This window comes from Hyla sarda, chromosome 4, assembly GCF_029499605.1.
Source record: "Hyla sarda isolate aHylSar1 chromosome 4, aHylSar1.hap1, whole genome shotgun sequence".
Taxonomy (NCBI): Eukaryota; Metazoa; Chordata; class Amphibia; order Anura; family Hylidae; genus Hyla; species Hyla sarda.
Window position 1 is genome coordinate 218,442,709 of NC_079192.1, and position 20,822 is coordinate 218,463,530.

Here is a 20,822-nt window from a genome sequence, read left to right on the forward strand (position 1 = left end):
TGCAGGAGGAGTGTCGGCTGCAGCATGTATCTCTATGGGGAGTCGTCCCAGTGGTCGGACCCCCCGCGATCAGACACTTATTCCCTATCCTGGGGATAAAGGATAAGTATCTATGACTGCAGTACTCCTTTAACTGGGACAAGTCCACTACTCTTCCACGCCCGCCCCTCAACGAAAGTCTATGGGAAGGGGGCGTGACAGCGGACGCGCCCCCTTCCCATAGGCTTTTGTTGAGGGGGCGGGCGTGACGTCACGAGGGGGCCGCCTCGAACACGGAAGCCCGCACACAGCGTCCGGAGTAATAAACTTCCGGACGCTGCGAGCGGAGCTTCGGAAGACAGGGCAGTGGAGAACCCCCTTTAACCTTCCCTAATAAAAGTTTGAATCACCCCCCTTTTCCCATTTAAAAAAAAAAAAAAAACTGTGTAAATAAAAATAAACATATATGGTATTGCCGCGTGCGGAAATGTCCGAATTATAAAAACAGATCATTAATTAAACCGACGGTTAACGGCGTACGCGCAAAAAAATTCCAAAGTCCAAAATAGTGTATTTTTGTATCATGAAAAAATGAATAAAAAGCGATCAATAAGTCCGATCAATACAAAAATGGTACCGCTAAAAACTTCAGATCACGGCGCGAAAAATGAGCCCATACCGCCCCATACGCGGAAAAATAAAAAAAAATTTTAGGGGTCAGAAGATGACAATTTTAAACATATAAATTTTCCTGCATGTAGTTATGATTTTTTACAGAAGTACGGCAGAATCAAACCTATATAAGTAGGGTATCATTTTAATCGTATGGACCTACAGAATAAAGGTAAGGTGTCAAATTTACCAAAAAATGTACTGTGTAGAAACGGAAGCCCCCCAAATTTAAAAAATGGCGTTTTTGTTAAAATTTTGTCTCACAATGATTTTTTTTTCCATTTTGCCATAGATTTTTGGGTAAAATGACTGACGTCATTACAAAGTAGAATTGGTGGCGCAAAGAATAAGCCCTCATATGGATTTTTAGGAGCAAAATTGAAAGCGATTTTTTAAACGTAAGGAGGAAAAAACGAAAATGCAAAAATGGAAAACCCCTGGGTCCTTAAAGGAGTACTCTGGCGCGCACTTTTTTCCTTTTATCCCGTCCGGGCTGCAAAATAAAAGAAAACACACTTTCTCTTACCTGCCAATGAGTCCACGGAGCTCCGGTACACTCCGGTACAGGTGTTCGGTCCCCGGGCTGTATTCTTCTTACTTCCTGTTAGCCCTGCACGTCACACGGAGCTTCAGCATATCACCGGCCGCAGCGTTGTCCTGCCTCGGCCGGTGATAGGCTGAAGCTCCGTGTGACGTGCCAGGCTAACAGGAATTAAGAAGAATACAGCCCGGGGACCGAACACCTGTACCGGAGCTCCGGGGGCTCGTTGGCAGGTAAGAGAAAGTGCGTTTTCTTTTATTTGGCAGCCCGGACGGGATAAAAGGAAAAAAAGTGTGCGCCGGAGTACTCCTTTAAGGGGTTAAATGAAAACCACAATTTTGCACATTTTGGAGGGTTTCATTTACACACTGTACACTTTACGGTAAAAATGAAGTGTTCTTTATTCTGTGGGTCAATACGATTAAAATGATACCCTTGGCTAGATACTTTTATATTTTTGTACCGCTTAAACAAAATCTAAAACTTTTTGTACAAAATCCGCAATCTAAAACCGCCCTATTTTGACCACCTATAACTTTTTCATTTTTCCATATATAGGGTGGTATGAGGGCTCATTTTTTGCGCTGTCATCTGTACTTTTTATCGATACCACATTTGCATATATAAAACTTTTAGATAATTTTTTGGGGAATAAAATGTGACAAAAAAAAGCAGCATTTGTGGACTTTTACTTTTTACGTTTACCCCGTTCACCATACGGGATCATTAACATTATATTTTGATAGTTCGGACATTTACGCATGCGGCGATATAAAATATGACCGTTGTGCCCCGGAAGAAGCAAACAACGCAAAATGTTGGGTGGTGTTGGAGGTACTACTGTGCTCCCACTAGGTGATATTCGTATACCTGTATTACTGCATTGTATGTACTATTTTCACACTCTTTAACTGCAGTATTAAAGGGTATTCATTTTACATGGTTATGCTGTGTGCTTGTTTAGCTGGCATAATTGTAACTATAATGCATAGTTATAGTTCTTGTTCCCGCAGACCTCCAACTCTGCAGACTTGTCTCTGTTATCATGTATTTAAACTTTTTCTCTTTTAGTGTTTTTAAATCTATGTCTTTTTGATGCATATATGTTCAATAAAAGGTTATATAATTTTAGATCTATATACGCCTTTTTATCTTGTTAGTTTATATCTAATGCGTAGGATCTCACATTTTGGGCATTTTTTGTATGCGTAATTAACAAGCATGCAACTGGTTTCACTGCAACAGCCTGAGGAAGCTGATGTTGCAGTGAAAAGTGTTGCATGCTGGGTAATGAACATTTTTGTTACACACCTTCTTGGAGTAAAGGCTCTCTTGGAGCCAGTCAGAAATTGTCTGAGGAATAGTCTGATATTTCAGTGCCATATGGGTATATATATCATCACTGCAGATAAGTACACAAAGACCAATGGGGAAAACTGGAGCAGCAGTGCTTAAATGGAAAGAGATTTATCAGGTACATAATACATCTTTTTTGATAAACATTCAATAAATTGTTAATCATAGTTATATACAGTGGGGTTCTAGTATCTTCCTTGACGTTTGCAGAAATCATATATAGTTATGCTGCCACCTTCTGGGCAAATAAATTACTCCTTCTCTAAAGGAGCAGTACCACGGGGAAAAACATCCTCAAGGATAGGGGAGAAGTTTTAGATAGCGGAGGAGTCTGACCACTGGTACCCCCCCCCGCGAGCTCCTTACGAGGGGCCCCAGCTCTCCCGGGAGTGGCGCGTCATGACCCCTGCACAAAGCAACAGCCGACCTGCCCTCTCCAAAGATCTCTACGGGAGAACGTTACACTATCTTCGGCTCTCCCATAGAGATATATGGAGGGGGTGTGGCGGCCCCAGCTTTGCGCGGTGGTCGTGATGCGCCTCTTCTGGGGAGAGCCAGGGCCCCATACAGGAGATTGCAATGGGTCCCAGCGGTTGAACCCCCGCAATCTAAAACTTATCCCCTATCTTTTGGATAGGGGAAAAGTTTTTCCCCCATGTTATATATCCTTAAAAGCATTGGTAGGAAGAGAGGCAGGGAATTAGGGTGCCTGTCACTATCCTAAAAAGACATCAGCATTATAGTAAAAGGCGAATATATTTTACTTTCCATTCAGAACTTATCCCCTCCCTTACTATTTTGTACATGTTAAGGTGACATGTCAAAATTGTGTAAAAATCATAGTTATCCTTACTATCAATTTACGCAAACCAAGTAATTCAACAATTTTCAATTGGAACCACTGTAGATCTAGATCTTGCTGTTACATACCTGTTATGGCCTAACATCTCATATGTCCAGTGTCAGTAGTCACATATATTCAGTATTTCACAAAAAGGAATCAGCACACTAGAAGCAGATTATTCTCACCAGCACTGGACATATTAGGTCCTGAGACGAACTAAAAGAACAGCAAGTATTAGTTCATATCTACACAGGAGCATTTTTGGAGAAAAGAAAAAAATAAAGCTGAGGAATACACACACCACTATTCGAACACTATCCATACAAACTACTTTATAATTTTCATCCTTATTAGACTCTTCTTTCACCATCAGTGGCCCTAGGCTCTTTTCTTTCTGTGGGTGGGCACTTGTGTCAAACATTAAGAAGCTGTATTTGCCAGGAGTGGGTTACAATTTGGTCCTAAGTAACTTCCTAGTTACCAGAGCTTTTCTTTTCTTCCTCCACTGTCCTGCATACTAAGTACTCCTTCCCATAAAGCTCAATGGAGCTCACTGATATTTATTACTAGGGGCTCTAACTTTCCTGGATTATTTTTTCCATTGGTCGTACCAATTTTTTTTTCTTAATTTGCATTAGGGATGTCTCAATAACTGTATCAATATCGGCGCTGATACTGGACATATGCACAAATACTTGTACCAGAGCAAAGATCTCCAACACCTGCCAGTTGGCAAGTACTTCTGTTGCATTTTCCTCTAGGACTCAGAAAGTACATTGATGGCGTTTCTACACCTCCTCTGTTGCAAGATCAAGGCCCAGTCAGAAGAAACTGCAGAAATTCTGTGACCCGGTGAGAAAGTGGGAAAGGAGGAAAGTAGTGCAGGGGGATCAATGAGAACAGAGCCAGGTAGAGGACAAGCAACCTATCACTGCTAAGGCTGGGTCCAGATTCATTACATGCTGTGGAAGTACTTTAAGTGTATTGCTTGTCACCCAGCTTTCCCACTATCCTTAAGGGATACATCTGTGTGGTGAAGTAGCCATATTGGAGTAGAGACATGGAAAAGTACCAGATGTCACACTAGTATTTTGACATTCAGGAGTGTTCGTGCAGGGATCACAGTGCTAACTTAGCTTTATATGACTTCTAAATGGCAGAATACTAGTGTGACATCTGGTACTTCTCTCCATGTCTTCTCTCCAATACTGTGCTTCATTAGATGGATATTCTCTTTAGTAGACTGGAAAAGCTGGGAACTACCCATGGGGGGAGCTCTGCTGGCCACCTGCAGGGTGGTAATGCCAGGCAGGAATAAGAAGATACAACTCCTTGTAAACCATAATAATTACGGATGTCCCGATACCGATACTAGTATCGGTATCAGGGCCGATACTGGCCCTGCTGCTGCTGTCTACAAGGGGGGCGCTGCTGTCTACAAGGGGGGCGCTGCTACTAATGACTGCCGGGGGGGCTGCTTCTAATGTCTGCAAGGGAATACTTCCTACTATTTAAGGCAATCTTACAGCAGAGTCACCTGCACTAACTTGAATTTATAGGTAGATAGTGCAGGTTACCCGGTTTGTACTGCTGCTCATCATGTGGTCATCGGTCTCACCGCCAATGCAAATTCCCTGTTCTGTCCAAAGGAGAAGAGAGAAATCTAGGCTCATACAACAGCAGCCGCCTCCATTGTACACAACAAGAACCCACATATCATACGGTAAGCAGCGCAAGAAACCGGGTCACCCTGGTGTCAGATTCCCTTTAAAATAAAAGTACTCGTACTTGGTATTGGCGAGTACTAGAATTAAAGTATCGGTACTCGGTCTTAAAAAAATGGTATCGGGACATCCCTAATAATAATGGTCCTCTATGGGGACTTACAAAGTTTAAATGAAAAAAATATATATGTTTTTTTTTTTAAATATAAATCCCTACCCCCCACTGCCCCCCTTTTTTTCCTTTCAAAAAATGGGAAAAGTTTTTAATTATGTGTTCTTCATATACTTTCTACACAGGTATCTGTTTGTGGTAAGAAGGCTGGCAAAGGAATTTGCGTCTCCCCACCCCCCCCCCCAAACAGATCATTTTTTTTTATAATTTGCTACGCATAAAGTGCTTATTTTCATAAATACTGGGGACGCACACTATGTTTCCTCTTGAATAACCCCTTTAAGTGGCGAAAAATATTCTACTCATATCAGATAATTTATCTGCCCTATAGTATTAACATTTTAGATCAACTGCATGTATGGAGCCAAGGGATATTCTGAGGTAAAAGTTTTTTTTTGCCTATAGCTTGAAAATGAAAAGTTATGTAACTGCATGATGTACATATTTTAGCGCTGTAAAACGCTTTAGCCACTATGTAACCCACTCACCAAGCAGGAGATTCTCCCACTATAATTGACGGCCGTCAATATCCATTGTGGGCAGAGACAGCGCATCATCAAACAGTGCTTTGCTTAGTCTTCTCCTGGTATCTAAGCCAGCCACGTGATCACATAAGAGCCACCTCTTTATGCGCCTTCCTCACTGTGCATCACTCCATCCTTGCTGTCACAGAAGTGGAGGGAGGGATCTGCTGTACTCGGTGTGGAGGGGCAGACTTGCGTCCTATGCAGTTCTGCGTTTGCTCATCCCCTCAGTTGTCCGGAAATTGTCGAAGATACAGCGAGGGAAGGGGAAAGCAGAGCTGGGCAGGACACAACTCTGCACTCCCTTAGCAGGAGGGAGGTAGATCTTTACACAGCCCTGCTCCTGTCATGACAGGAGGGACGTAGATCTGCACAGACCAACTCCTATCATGGCGATGTAGATCTGCACAGACCCACTCCTGTCATGGGGACGTAGCGGGGCTGAGGGAGGAGTGAGATGGGAGCTGTGTAAGGTAGCGGAGCCGAGGGAGCTGTGTAAGGTAGTGGGGCTGAGGAAGGACGGAGCTGTGTAAGATAGCGGAGCCGAGGGAGGACGGAGCTGTGTAAGATAGCGGAGCCGAGGGAGGAGGGAGCTGTGTAAGGGAGCAGGGCTGAGGGAGGTGCGAGGAGGGAGCAGGGCTGAGAGAGGTGCAAGGAGGGAGTTGAGTGAGTTGCATCCTGCCCAGCTCTGCCTGCCCCTCCAGGGGGAGGAGCAAACACAGAATTGTATAGGACGCAGTTCTGCACCTCACACCGACACAGTGATGAGAGGGAAGCCAGGAAATGTAATTCTTGGTGGTGCACGCATTGGAAGTAACCACATTTAGCTGCTGACTGGGGGATATTATTAGAGGGCCCAAGAAGCACATTGGTTAGCTTATCCTAAACATTATAACAATATTGTGGCTCAGATGTCAGGTAACCCCTTTAATGTAATTATATGAGTAATATAATTTATTTACATTAGTGACATGTAATATAGCTTTGAAAGTAAGGCTCGCTCATAGGTGACTGAACATTTTTTCAGTAGTCCAGACAGCTCACGTAACACTACTTTTGTCACATACACATGCAATGACATCATTCTTAACTGTAATGGAAAAAAAAAACAAAGAAAAAGGAAGATAAACAATAGGAGCATGCAGGCACTTGTCCAGGTAACTCAGGACACAATAAATAAGCTTAGGAACCAATGACATCTCTTAAGGACGTGCCAGTTTTTCTGGAAATGCCAGCTCCCTCATATGAGCCCACATAACATAAAAACAATTTCTATTGCATATACACAACCTCTGTGTAATACAAACATTAAACTACACAAATTCTACCTTGGTCCAGAAGTCAGCAATGACAAACCCTTAATACACTGTTGGGCCGGGCCAACAAAACCTGCATGAGGCATGTTTACACTTCAAAAGGAAACATCCATACAAAACTCCTAGCTGCCACCACTATGGCAAATGAGATGTCCTAGAGGGACATTTAGCGTTTATCTTTAGAAAGTGTGCTTTTAAGTCACATTTTTTGCTTTAGTTTTGCTTGCGTGCTACATATCTATCATAATGTCGCACGTAGATTAATAAATTTGGCCACATAAGAAAAAAAACAGTGTGACTTATTTGAAATGCCTTTCACAGCCAGTTTTGTAAACCCAATCTGGACCAGTGTAGATTCAAGACAAATTGACGGCAAACCAAAAAAGTGTGTACCAAAGTCATTTTCATCAAAATCACTTAAGAAAAAAAGCAACAACTTTCCTGTTACTTTTCTACAACAAAAAAGGTTCTAAACCTGTTGATAGATCCTTAAAGGGGTACCCCCGGAGGAAAACATTAATTTATTTATCTTTTACATCAACTGGTGCCCGAAAGTAAACTACTTCAATTTAACCCCTTAAGGACGCAGGGTTCCGTTTTTGCTTTTTCATTTTTTCCTCATCACCTTCTAAAAATCATACCGTTTTCAATTTTGCACATAAAATTCCATATCATGGCTTATTTTTTGCACCACCAATTCTACTTTTTGCGCGTACGCCATTGACCGTGCGGTTTAATTAACGATATATTTTTATAGATTGGACATTTACGCACGTGGCGATACCACATATGTTTATTTTTATTTACACAGTTTTTTATGGGAAAAGGGGGGTGATTCAAACTTTTATTAGGGAAGGGGTTAAATGACCTTTGTTAACTTTTTTTTTTCCACCTTTTTTTTTAGCAGTGTTATAGGTCCCATAGGGAGCCATAGCTTTGCATGGATCAGCGAGATAGGGGCTCGAGCTTGTAGCTCAGGCTTGGAGCAATCAAACGCCAATCGGACGCGACGGAGCAAGGTAAGGGGGTCTCCACTCGCGTCCTAGCTGATCGGGACATTGCGATTTTTAGGCGCGGCGATCAACGTCTAAAGAGTTAATAGCGCACGGCACAATGATCGGTGCTGCACGCTATTAGCCCAGGGTGCCGACCCGGTGTGACCCCGTTTTAAACACCGGGATCGGGCATGGGGTGTACAGGTACGCCCCTCGTCCTGAAGGAGTTAAAAAACCTTAATCCTTTCAGTACTTATTAGAAGCTATATGTTACAGAGGAAATTCTAATCTTATTGAATTCCTTTTTTGTCTTGTCCACAGTGCTCTCTGCTGACACCTGATGCCCTATCAGGGACTGTCCAGAGCAGGAGAAAATCCCCATAGCAAATAAGGATCGACATATTATCGGTTTGGCTGATATTCACGATTTTGGACGTTATTTTTGCCAATTTGGACGTTATATCGACAATTTTTGCCAGTTTTTAATGTTATTATGGTCTATTCACACGTACAGTATTCTGCTCAGGATTTTTGCTGCCAATTTCAATGTAAACTGAATGACTGAACAAAGCTTAAAATCCTGTGCATCAAATCTGCGCAGAATACTGTACGTGTGAATAGACCCTTAAACTCCTGTTAGTGGATTAACCCCTTAAGGACGCAGGACGTAAATGTACGTCCTGGTGAGGTGGTACTTAACGCACCAGGACGTACATTTACGTCCTGTGCATAACCGCGGGCATCGGAGCGATGCCCGTGTCATGCGCGGCTGATCCCGGCTGCTGATCGCAGCCAGGGACCCGCCGGCAATGGCCGACGCCCGCGATCTCGCGGGCGTCCGCCATTAACCCCTCAGGTGCCGGGATCAATACAGATCCCGGCATCTGCGGCAGTGCGCGATTTGAATGAATGATCGGATCGCCCGCAGCGCTGCTGCGGGGATCCGATCATTCATAACGCCGCACGGAGGTCCCCTCACCTTCCTCCTTCCGGCTCCCGGCGTCTCCTACTCTGGTCTGTGATCGAGCAGACCAGAGCAGAAGATGACCGAAAACACTGATCTGTTCTATGTCCTATACATAGAACAGATCAGTATTAGCAATCATGGTATTGCTATGAATAGTCCCCTATGGGGACTATTAAAGTGTAAAAAAAAAATGTAAAAAAATATAAAAGTAAAAAAAAAGTGAAAAATCCCCTCCCCCAATAAAAAAGTAAAAAGTTAGTTTTTTCCTATTTTACCCCCAAAAAGCATAAAAAAAATTTTTTTATAGACCTATTTGGTATCGCCGCGTGCGTAAATGTCCAAACTATTAAAATAAAATGTTAATGATCCCGTACGGTGAACGGCGTGAACGAAAGAAAAAAAAAAAAGTCCAAAATTCCTACTTTTTTATACATTTTATTAAAAAAAAAAATTATAAAAAATGTATTAAAAGTTTTTTATATGCAAATGTGGTATCAAAAAAAGTACAGATCACGGCGCAAAAAATGAGCCCCCATACCGCTGCTGATACGGAAAAATAAAAAAGTTAGAGGTCATCAAAATAAAGGGATTATAAATGTACTAATTTGGTTAAAAAGTTTGTGATTTTTTTTTAAGCGCAACAATAATATAAAAGTATGCAATTATGGGTATCATATTTATCGTATTGACCTTCAGAATAAAAAACACACGTCATTTTTACCATAAATTGTACGGCGTGAAAACGAAACCTTCCAAAATTAGCAAAATTGCGTTTTACATTTTAATTTCCCCACAAAAATAGTGTTTTTTGGTTGCGCCATACATTTTATGATATAATGAGTGATGTCATTACAAAGGACAACTGGTCGCGCAAAAAACAAGCCCTCATACTAGTCTGTGGATGAAAATATAAAAGAGTTATGATTTTTAGAAGGTGAGGAGGAAAAAATGAAAACGTAAAAATTAAATTGTCTGAGTCCTTAACGCCAAAATGGGCTGAGTCCTTAAGGGGTTAAACAATGCTTTGTATATGGATTTTCCTAGATAGAAAGCATACAGAGAATCATCAGGCTGGCACATTTATGCACTCCTATAGGGGAATCGTTATGTTATTGGAGCTAGTTTATGGAAATACCTATGACTTGTTCAAAATTATTGCTAATTTTACTTTAGCGAGCACAATATGATGGGTAATACTTTTTCCATGCTTTGGCCTATACATGTTAATGGGTGTAAACATGGGAAATAACTCTGACAGTATGTTGTGCTGCACTCACTATTGCGGTGTTGTAGCATGGTACAGTTCTGCACAATGTTAATTATAAGGGACAATATATAAAAGGTTATTGTAAAGTTATGGTGGGATAACCTATGTTGAATATGCAGTCCTATGTAAGGACACTAAATTACAGCTACAGGCCCATACTACTAATAGTCAAAATGGCACAACAAGAATTTAGTACCATTTGCCTACTATGAGCGTTAAAAGAATACGAGGGACTCAAAATTAGGAGCCTGGTGTGTGGAGCTAGCAATCTCCTCATACACCAGACTGGTGTATCAGCTTACATAGGGAAGCATGTTCAGCTGATAGATTTATTACATTTGCTTAGAAAAAGATCACTAAAATATGGATATATAGACTCCCTCTTCCGTTTTGGAACTATATAAACAATCTGCTGTGGTCAACACATCCATATGGAAAACTAAAGGGTCAGCCAGTTCCATTCATAGCTGCTGAGAATTTAACTGTGTTAAGGTTATAACTAAGATAGGTTCATGGTAAACTGACAGTAAAATAGGAGATAAAAAACTATAAAAAAACTTCTATGTAGTAATATAACTTTAAAAAAACAAACATGCTTCTATATATAAGGCTCATGAATTGCACCTATACATTATTGTAGCACAGGTGCTAGTTAGCTGGTCACCCCCTTCTATTATATCATAGTAAACAGGTACTGGCTTGGATCAAGTCTTTATAAATCTAAAAATAAGGCACACCTCAAAATACACTAGTACCTGGTGTAGTAAATACCCTAGAAATCTGAATAAGGCTAGAATTCCACTGAGGTTTTTCATGAAAAAATGCAGATAAAAACGCCCATTTTGCCGAAGCCAGATGTTAGCTCAAAGTCAATACTGAACTGCAAAATGCCAGATCCACTTGGCGTTTTTCATTTTGGCATTTTTTTTAATCCTTTGGGCATTTTTAAACTCTTTAGGGCTCAGAGGCTGGTTTTCAAAAAACATCCTCAAATTTTATGGCATTTTTAGAAGTTTATGGGAGTGACAAAATGCCAAGAAAAACGCCATATGGGTTTTAACCTTAAAGTTTTTTGCAGGCGGTTTTTATTTTTTAATTTTTTTTTTAATTTTTATTTTTTAGACTTCAGCGATCCAAAAAAGTGATGGCTAGAGATCAACAAAGTTACAGTGATTCAATTCGTCACAAACTTCTGGGCTCGGCGGTTGATGACTTTAGCCTGCATAAATTAGTTCAGCTTTCAGGTGCTCCGGTGGGCTGGAGACTCTCTCCTAGGACTGTTTCCACCTTTTCCAGCCCACCGGAGCACCTGAAAGCTGAACTCATTTATGCAGGCTAAAGTCAGCAACTGCCGAGCCGAGAAGTTCGTGATGAATCGAATCACTGTAACTTTGCTCATCTCTAGTGATGGCGATACCTTTTTTTTGTTAAATTTCGTAGGGTATTATTAAAAAATAAAAATAAAAAAAAAGATACAGTAGTGATGGAAAAAATTGTATTTAACGGAATTTATATATTTTTTATTAATTTATTTTTATAAATAAATAAACATTTATAAACAATTTATGTCGGCAGGCAGAGAACTAAAAATCTAGCCGGCAATATAAAATTTTTTTTATAAAGGGGCCATTTAATTATAATTTTTTTTTTTATAATTCATTTAGTAAAAATTATTAGTAATGTATTTTAATTATGTGTTTAATAAAATGTGTTTTTTTTTTACTTTTTATTTTTTAGGTAGTACTACTACTCCCAGCAAGAAACAGACTGTTCCATGATGGGAGTAGTTGTACCTGTACTAATAGAAAAACACAAAACCCAGAAAAAGGAGGTATACGGTCCTTCAGCCAATAATATACATGCCCTTGGAGACAATTTTACAAAATAATAACTCAACTGAAATCTACCAATGAGGCCACAGAAAAACGCATAAAGCTAAAATGTATAATTTTATTATTAAAGATAATAAGAAAAACAATGCCTCACAATACAGTGCTCAGAAAGGTGTCAGATATAGCACTGAATAATGAACACAAAACCAAGGGAGGGGGTTTGGGGTACAGGTGAAAAACCTGACCTGACCAACCCTACCTAGTCTAACCCCTTGCCCTCACTACAATAAGTGTGGACAGGGAATAGGGATAATATAAGTCACATATACATTAAAGGGGTAGTCCAGTGGTGAAAAACTTATCCACTATCCTAAGGATAGGGGATAAGTTTGAGATCGCGGGGGGTCCGACCGCTGGGGCCCCCTGCGATCTCTCTGTACGGGGCCCCGGCTCTCCGCCGAGATAGCGGGTGTCGACCCCCGCACGAGGCGGCGGCCGACACGCCCCCTCAATACATCTCTATGGCAGAGCCGGAGATTGCCGAAGGCAGCGCTTCGGCTCTGCCATAGAGTTGTATTGAGGGGGCGTGTCGGCCGCCGCCTCGTGCGGAGGTCGACACGCCCCCTTCCAGCGGGCTGTCGGGGCTCCGTACAGGAGATCGCGGGGGGCCCCAGGGGTCGGACCCCCCGCGATCTGCAACTTATCCCCTATCCTTAGGATAGGGGATAAGTTGCTCACCACTGAATCACCACTGGACTACTCCTTTAAGAATAAACAATGCAATGACTTAATATGTATATATTCTTACTCCTAATGACCTACGCGTTTCACCCTTACTTATAGTTAGGGGTTCATCAGGGCTCAGGGGGGCAGTCAACATATCACAACAGATAGTAATCAATAAAACACTATATATGAAAAGTGATAAATAAACAAGTGAAGCACACGTGATACAAAAGCATAATAGCCGCACATTGATACTGAGTATATGATGAATAGATATATGAAAAATAGATAAATCATTCCAAACTGGCCACAATGGTAGAAATGTGGATCCTTAATTGTACTATGAGTAGATGAAGAATACGTCCCTTGTCCAAAGCAAGTACTGTGAAAATAAGATCACAAGACCACCTGTCAATGTCCCATACTTTAACAAAAATAACAACAGATACATAAAATGTATATAATAATGTGTACCTCCAAATGTAATTAGGTATACATGAAATAGCCCAACGTCGTATTACAGATATATCACCCCAGGAATCACTGTTTTGCCACACTCTGGGTTACTGAAAATGCTAGGACCTGATAAATAAATACATACACCAAAATTAACTTAGGTAAGAATGCCAAAAGTTCATAATAACACCAAAAAATCATAAGAACAGATAATAGGCCAGTCTTACCCATGTATGATGGATAATGGACTAAGAACTGATGACTGGTGTGGCACACCAAATACAATGATACATAATATTAGGCCAAAGATACTATAAAGATAAAGACATAAAAATATGTCACTGTCTAAACTATGTGGACATGAGCATAAACAGTATGGGCAAATACAAGGTAAAGCTTACCCCCTGACCAGATGATGCAAAGCGTCAGAACGAATCCAGGTGGATTGTGAATAGATAAGAAACACTTCCAAAAAAGCACTAGAAATAATGATAAATAAAACGCCATGTGACCAACAGGTGTTATTACTACCGTACCACTAATGCCCCTATAGTACGAAAAAATATAGTGTAATATATATATTGCCTACCCTAATACAGGATGCTTAGAGCGTCAGGCGGCCCAAGATACATGATGAATATGATAATAAGGAAACCTGATGTCACCTCCCTAATGTGGAGGCTTCAGAGGAGACGATAACTCCTACAATAAGATAATGTAAGGGGAATATAGTTACCAAAGGTACAGGTCACATAAAGTATGCAAAACGATGCAGCCATAGTGCACTTACCCAGTCCCTGGTGTCCCTTGTATGGACTCAGTATGCGGCGTCAACACTGAACGCCGCGAGTCTGATTAAAAAGCCGCGGGACCGGAAACGGAAGTGACAGAAAGTATGTCACTGCGCATGTCCAGGGTTAGTGGAACGCAATGCGCTTCAGACGGCGCATATGTGGTTAGGCAAACTCTAAAGCGAGGCTTGGATGTAGTGCATGTCACCCCGCGCATGCGCCCTTTACAGATATCAGGAAATCAATACATGGGACGTATTAAAGGATGAAATCTTGACTCATAGCCAAAGGATAATGTGCATATATAAAAAATTATAAATGTACATAAACTGGGCCAAAGTGGAAATATTGATAGAGTATAATGAGTACGATCTAAGAATGGTAACATAAGATAAAATGGTGCAATACAATAAATAATTAATGTATAATTATAAATAAATAAATAAATAAATTGCAGGTGGGTATAGGCACTCAAACTAATCGGAAGGTGTATGACACTAGAGGTGGGAAATGTTATATTTTATACTCCATAAGAAATAGCCAAAACTACATCAAATGAAAGGACAAAAAGATAGTTGGTCATTAAGACCATAGGGGGTGGTAGTCTTTAGCCGGTATATCCAGCGCGTTTCGGCTTGTAATAATCTTTTGTCCAGGTCACCGCCCCTAATGTCGGGTTTGAGAACTTCAATAACCTGGAAGTCTAAATTAAAGGGGGTGTCCACATGATGCCTGAGCATATGAAGCGACACCGGTTTCTCCCTCTTATGTCTGATGTCACTTATGTGTTCGAGTACCCTACGTCTAATTTCTACCATTGTGGCCAGTTTGGAATGATTTATCTATTTTTCATATATCTATTCATCATATACTCAGTATCAATGTGCGGCTATTATGCTTTTGTATCACGTGTGCTTCACTTGTTTATTTATCACTTTTCATATATAGTGTTTTATTGATTACTATCTGTTGTGATATGTTGACTGCTCCCCTGAGCCCTGATGAACCCCTAACTATAAGTAAGGGTGAAACGCGTAGGTCATTAGGAGTAAGAATATATACATATTAAGTCATTGCATTGTTTATTCTTAATGTATATGTGACTTATATTATCCCTATTCCCTGTCCACACTTATTGTAGTGAGGGCAAGGGGTTAGACTAGGTAGGGTTGGTCAGGTCAGGTTTTTCACCTGTACCCCAAACCCCCTCCCTTGGTTTTGTGTTCATTATTCAGTGCTATATCTGACACCTTTCTGAGCACTGTATTGTGAGGCATTGTTTTTCTTATTATCTTTAATAATAAAATTATACATTTTAGCTTTATGCGTTTTTCTGTGGCCTCATTGGTAGATTTCAGTTGAGTTATTAGTACCTGTACTAATAGACAGATCACAGCGGGTGTCACTTCCGACATCAGGTGCGTTCGTAGCAGCACTTCTCTGCTCCACTGCCCGCACTACACTCGGCTGTGATGTTAAGTTCTCTTCACTTCACAGATTCATATTTCCTGCTGAGAGCTGTGATTGGCCAGATAGTGTTGGCCACTCACAGCCCTCAATGGCATATATGAATCTGTGAAGTGAAGATAACCTCACATCACAGCGGATTATAGTGCAGGAAGGGGACCAGACAAGTGCGGCTGCCGCCCGATTCTATAACTTATACCAGAGGATCGCAGCGAGTGTCAGGAGTGATCTGTCCCTTACTGCAGGTGCTACTACTCCCAACATGGAGAACACTATGCTACATGCTGGGAGCTGTAGTACCTGCATTAACCCCTTAACGACGCAGGACGTATATTTACGTCCTGCGCCGGCTCCCGCGATATGAAGCGGGATCGCGCCGCGATCCTGCATCATATCACTTCGGTCCCGGCGCTCAACGGCCGGGACCCGCAGCTAATACCACACGATCGCGGCGATGTGCGGTATTAACCCTTTAGAAGCGGCAGTCAAAGCTGACCGCCGCTTCTAAAGTGAAACTGAAAGTATCCCGGCTAATGATAAGGTGTAATGATAAGGTGTAATTTTTACCGAAATATGCACTGCATAGAAACGGAAGCCCTCAAAAGTTACAAAATGGCGTTTTTTTTCGATTTTGTCGCACACTGATTTTTTTTTCCGTTTCGCCGTGCATTTTTGGGTAAAATGAATAATGTCACTGCAAAGTAGAATTGGCAACGCAAAAAATAAGCCATAATATGGATTTTTAGGTGGAAAATTGAAAGGGTTATGATTTTTAAAAGGTAAGGTGGAAAAAACGAAAGTGCAAAAACCCTGAGTCCTTAAGGGGTTAAAGGGGTAATCCACCATAAGGTGATTTTAGTACGTACCTGCCAAACAGTAATGGACATGCTTAGGAAGGATCTCCGCTTGTCTTGGGACTAAATGGCTATGCTGTGAGATTACCATAACTCTGTGGCTAGCTTTTTTGAACTGCTATTTCCTGTTTGACTTTCTTTTTTGCCTACAAATCCCATAATTCAGTTTTCCTCCCTCCCACACATCAGCCACCCCACCCATTGAAACATAAATGAGCTGTGGTTTTCAATCATGGTGTCTACAGCTGTTGCATTAGGTGCAGATTAATCTGTCTCCCACCAAGCTCCACCCACTGAAGCAGTCAGGCTCCCTGTCATCAGCTGACTAGTGAGTCAGGTCTCGACCGCATTGCAACCTGGGAAAAATCTGAGACAACAGTCATTTTGTATGCAGTTAAAAATAAATATTGGGGTGAAAATCACAGAAGACTTGTGAGAAAACTGTCACACACAGGAACAGACACTATATTGTGAACTACACTAACTTTACAGCCCCTGTAGTATAGTCAAATAAAAAAAATCCTGGAATAGCTTTTAATAGACAGATCGCAACGGGTGTCAGAAGTGACACCCGGGCCATATGTCTATTAGTACAGATACTACAGCTCCCAGCATGGAGAAGAGTGTGATAAATGTTGGGAGAAGTACCTGCAGTAAGGGACAGATAGCAGCACTCCTGACACCTGTTGCAACCCTCCTGATGTGAATTTTGGGACTCAGCTGTGCTCATGGCTACAGAGCGGGGAGAACAATTGATACTGAGCAGTAGATATATGTTATATATCTACTGCCCAGCAAGAACTTACAGTGAGCCTGCAATGTGTTTACAGTATACACATTGCTGGCTCACTTAACCCCTTGCTGAGCTGTATGCTATGCACCAGCCCAGCAAGGAAAGAGTTAACTTACACTGCTGGACAGTGTAGGTTAACCCTTTGGGCGGTATACAATATATATAGCTATCTATAGATAGCCTTATATAGTGTAAACAGAAGATGAAGATGTCTCCTTACCTCCTTCCAGTCCCGGCTGGGTCTGTGTAGCTCCACCCCTAGTGATGACATCATTAGGGGGCGGGGCTACAGATGGGAGCAAGGCTTGTAAGGGTGTGAGGCTCTGTTCACACTGTACATTTTGTATAATGGGAACAGACCCTACTGCCAGTGTCCTCTCAGACATGCAGGCAGTCGTAGTTTTGCAACAATTGTAGGCTCCCTGTTTAAGAAGACATTGCAATATGGGCACTCTCCCCAGCGGAGAGCGCCAAAAATGTCCCAACCAATTTTTTGTGTTTTCTTTTTTTTTCAGATCAGTGTATACAGAGGATTACAGTGGATTCGGAGGACTACTGCGGATGAACTGGATATTTTTTTCTTTTAATAAAATGGCTAACGAGGGCTGTGGGGGAGTGTTTTTAAAATAAATTAATTTTTCCAATGTGTCTTTTTTTTTATAGAATTTTCAGGCTTAGTAGTGGAAGCAGTCTTATTGGCGGAATCGATTACTAAGCCAGGGCTTAGCGCTAGCCCCAAAAACAGCTAGAGCTAACCTCCAATTATTACCCACCACGACAGGGTTGCGGGTAGAGCCGGTACCAACTGGCTCGGAGCATCAAATATGGCGCTCATGGGCCTAGGCGGTAACAGGCTTGCGTTTTTTAGGCTGGGGAGGGCTAGTAACAATGGTCCTCGCCCACCCTGGTAACGTCAGGCTGTTGCTGTTTAGTTGGTATCTAACTGAGAATAAAAATACGGGGACCCTATGCATTGTTTTTTTTAATTTATGGGGGGGGGGGGGGGGGGAACACATAGGGTTCCCCGTATTTTTATTCACAGCCAGATACCAACCAAGCAGCAATAGCCTGATGTTAACTGGGTGGGCGAGGACCATTGTTACTGGCCCTCCCGAGCCTAAATAATGCCAGCCTGTTACCGCCTAGGCCCAGGAGCGCCATATTTGATGCTCCGGGCCAGTTGGTACCAGCTCTACCCGGCACCCCTGTGGTGGTGGGTACTGGGGTAATAATTGGGGGTTAGCGCTAGCTGTTTTGGGGGCTTAGTAATCTATTCCGCCAATAAGACGGCTTCCACTACTAAGCCTGAAAATTCAATAAAAATAAAAAGTCACATTGGAAAAATTATTTTATTTTAAAAAAACACTCCCCCATAGCCCTCGTTAGCCATTTTATTAAAAGAAAAAAATCCAGTTCATCCGCAGTAGTCCTCTGAATCCGCCTTAATCCTCTGCATACACGGATCTGAAACGAGAAGAAAAAAAGAAACACAACAAATTGGTTAGGACATAATGCAATGTCTTCCCAAACAGACAGCCTCCAATTCTTGCCTTTGGCTGTCTGGGCATGCTGGGAGTTGTAGTTTAGCAACAGCTGGAGTCTCCCTGTCTGGGAGGACACTGCCAAAAGGGTCTGTTCACATACAAAATGGACAATGTGAACAGAGCCTCACACCATTACCAGCCTGGCTCCCGTTTCTAGCTCCACCCCTAATTACATCATCACTAGGGGGCAGAGCTACACAGACCTGGCGGTGAGAGGGAGCGAGGGAGGTAAGCGGACCTAGTCTTCTGTATACACTATATACAGCTATCTATAGATAGCTGTATATTCTGTATATCGCCCAAAGGGCCAATATGAGAAGGGAGTCCTGTCAGTCTGGTGACAGGATTCCCGGCTTCTGTATAGCATACATGGGTACACTATGCACCCCTGTATACTATACGGCCAGGGGAGGTGAGTAGTGATGCTGTACATCACTCCTCATCTCCTTACACTCTGTGGAGCGGGCACTCAGCATCCGACCCACTGAGTGGTACCCTGACACAGGGTACAAATTTGTGTTTCCCCACACCAGGAAAAACACCAGAAAAACTGCCAAAACGCAGGAAAAAGCTGTTGCAGTTTTTCCTGGCGTTTTTGCTGATGGGACAAAATCCCAGTGGAATCCTAGCCTAAAAGTAGACTAGGCTTGGTAAAATATGATTCAATTACTACAGCTGCCACTTCAATGATTCCTATAGTGGAAAAAGTTGCATGACATTTTTCCTTATTGGTAAAGGGAAGTAGAATGAACAAAACTATTCTGGCACTAGTAAGGAGTTGTATTTTGTTCTCATGATGTTAGGCTCTGTTCACATCTCTGCTCTTTAGTATGTCACAGATATATATCGGCAGTGTTGGGTAGGGATCGACAGATATTGATTTTTTTAGGGCAGATAGCGATAAGCTGTGGACTTTCGGGCCGATAGCCAATAATTTATACCGGAATATCAGTATAAGTTATTGGCTATTTCACCACTCTACACCCACCGTCCCCCACCCGCCCTACAGAAGCCGCTGCAGATCAAGGATTTAAAGCGAGCGCTTTAAATCAATGAACTGCAGCTGCTTTTTTGGGGCCAGAGACCGCCACCGCCACCCGCTTCTCTCCCCCTGCCAGTCCTGAGTTTAACCACTGCAGCTGCCTCATTGCCTCCCCCATCCTCGGTTTTATAATTACCTGTTCCCGGGGCCGCGCTACCACCGCCGCTGCCCCCCCTGCCCAGAGACCGCCGCCGCCAACTTCTCTCCCCATGCTCGTCCTGAGTTTAACCACTGCCGCTGCCCCGGTTTTATAATTACCTGTTCCCGGGGCCGCGCTTCTTCTGGCTCGCGTCCTGAGCTGTCACTGAGTACTGACTGTGACGTCGCGTTGAGGACGTCACTCGTCATTGCGCAGCGCACAGCGTAACACAGGACAGCACAGGAGACCGCTGGAGCCACAAGTAGCGCGGACCCCGGGAACAGGTCATTTTAAAACCGGGGATGGGGGGAGGCAATGGGGCAGCGGCGGTGGTGTGGTGGTGGGGGACGGTGCGGGTCATTATCTGCAAAGTAATTGCCAATACCGAGAATGCCCAAAATAGTGATTATCGGACGATAATATAGGCCAAACCGATAATTGGTCGATCCCTAGTATTCGGAATATTTTGACGTAACAATTTATTTTTAGGTTTTTGTTTCTTTCTTCTCGCCGCTAATATTTCCATTTATGCTAATTTTACTACAAAATCTACAATGTAACTGAAAACAATATATATTTGTGGGGTGAAATATAAAAAACAAAACAAACAAAAAAACTAAATTTTGGGGAATATTGTTTTTACGCAGTGCGTGTTATGTTAATACTTAAATGTTATATTTATTCAGTTGGTCAGAATACACAATATACAGAAAACATGATACACAATATATATGTATACAACAAAATGTGAAAAATTGAAACAGGTTGAAGACTTTCCGAATGCATTGTACAGGGTTGGCCATTTATATGGATACACCTTA

At 42.1% G+C, this 20,822-nt stretch overlaps 1 protein-coding gene across 4 annotated transcripts in view; it reads right to left on the reverse strand.

Annotated features, from left to right (window-relative positions):
- The window catches only part of SRPK2 (SRSF protein kinase 2), a 157,891-nt gene that overhangs the window by 119,705 nt on the left and 17,364 nt on the right, over positions 1–20,822 (reverse strand). Inside the window, exon 2 of one of the 4 annotated variants that reach the window (XM_056573535.1) lies at positions 3,479–3,608. The exons of the other annotated variants lie outside the window; for them this stretch is intronic. Coding sequence (XP_056429510.1) covers positions 3,479–3,495 — 17 coding nt within the window. The 5' untranslated portion in view covers positions 3,496–3,608. The remainder of the gene's footprint in view (positions 1–3,478; positions 3,609–20,822) is intronic. 4 annotated transcript variants of the gene reach the window in all.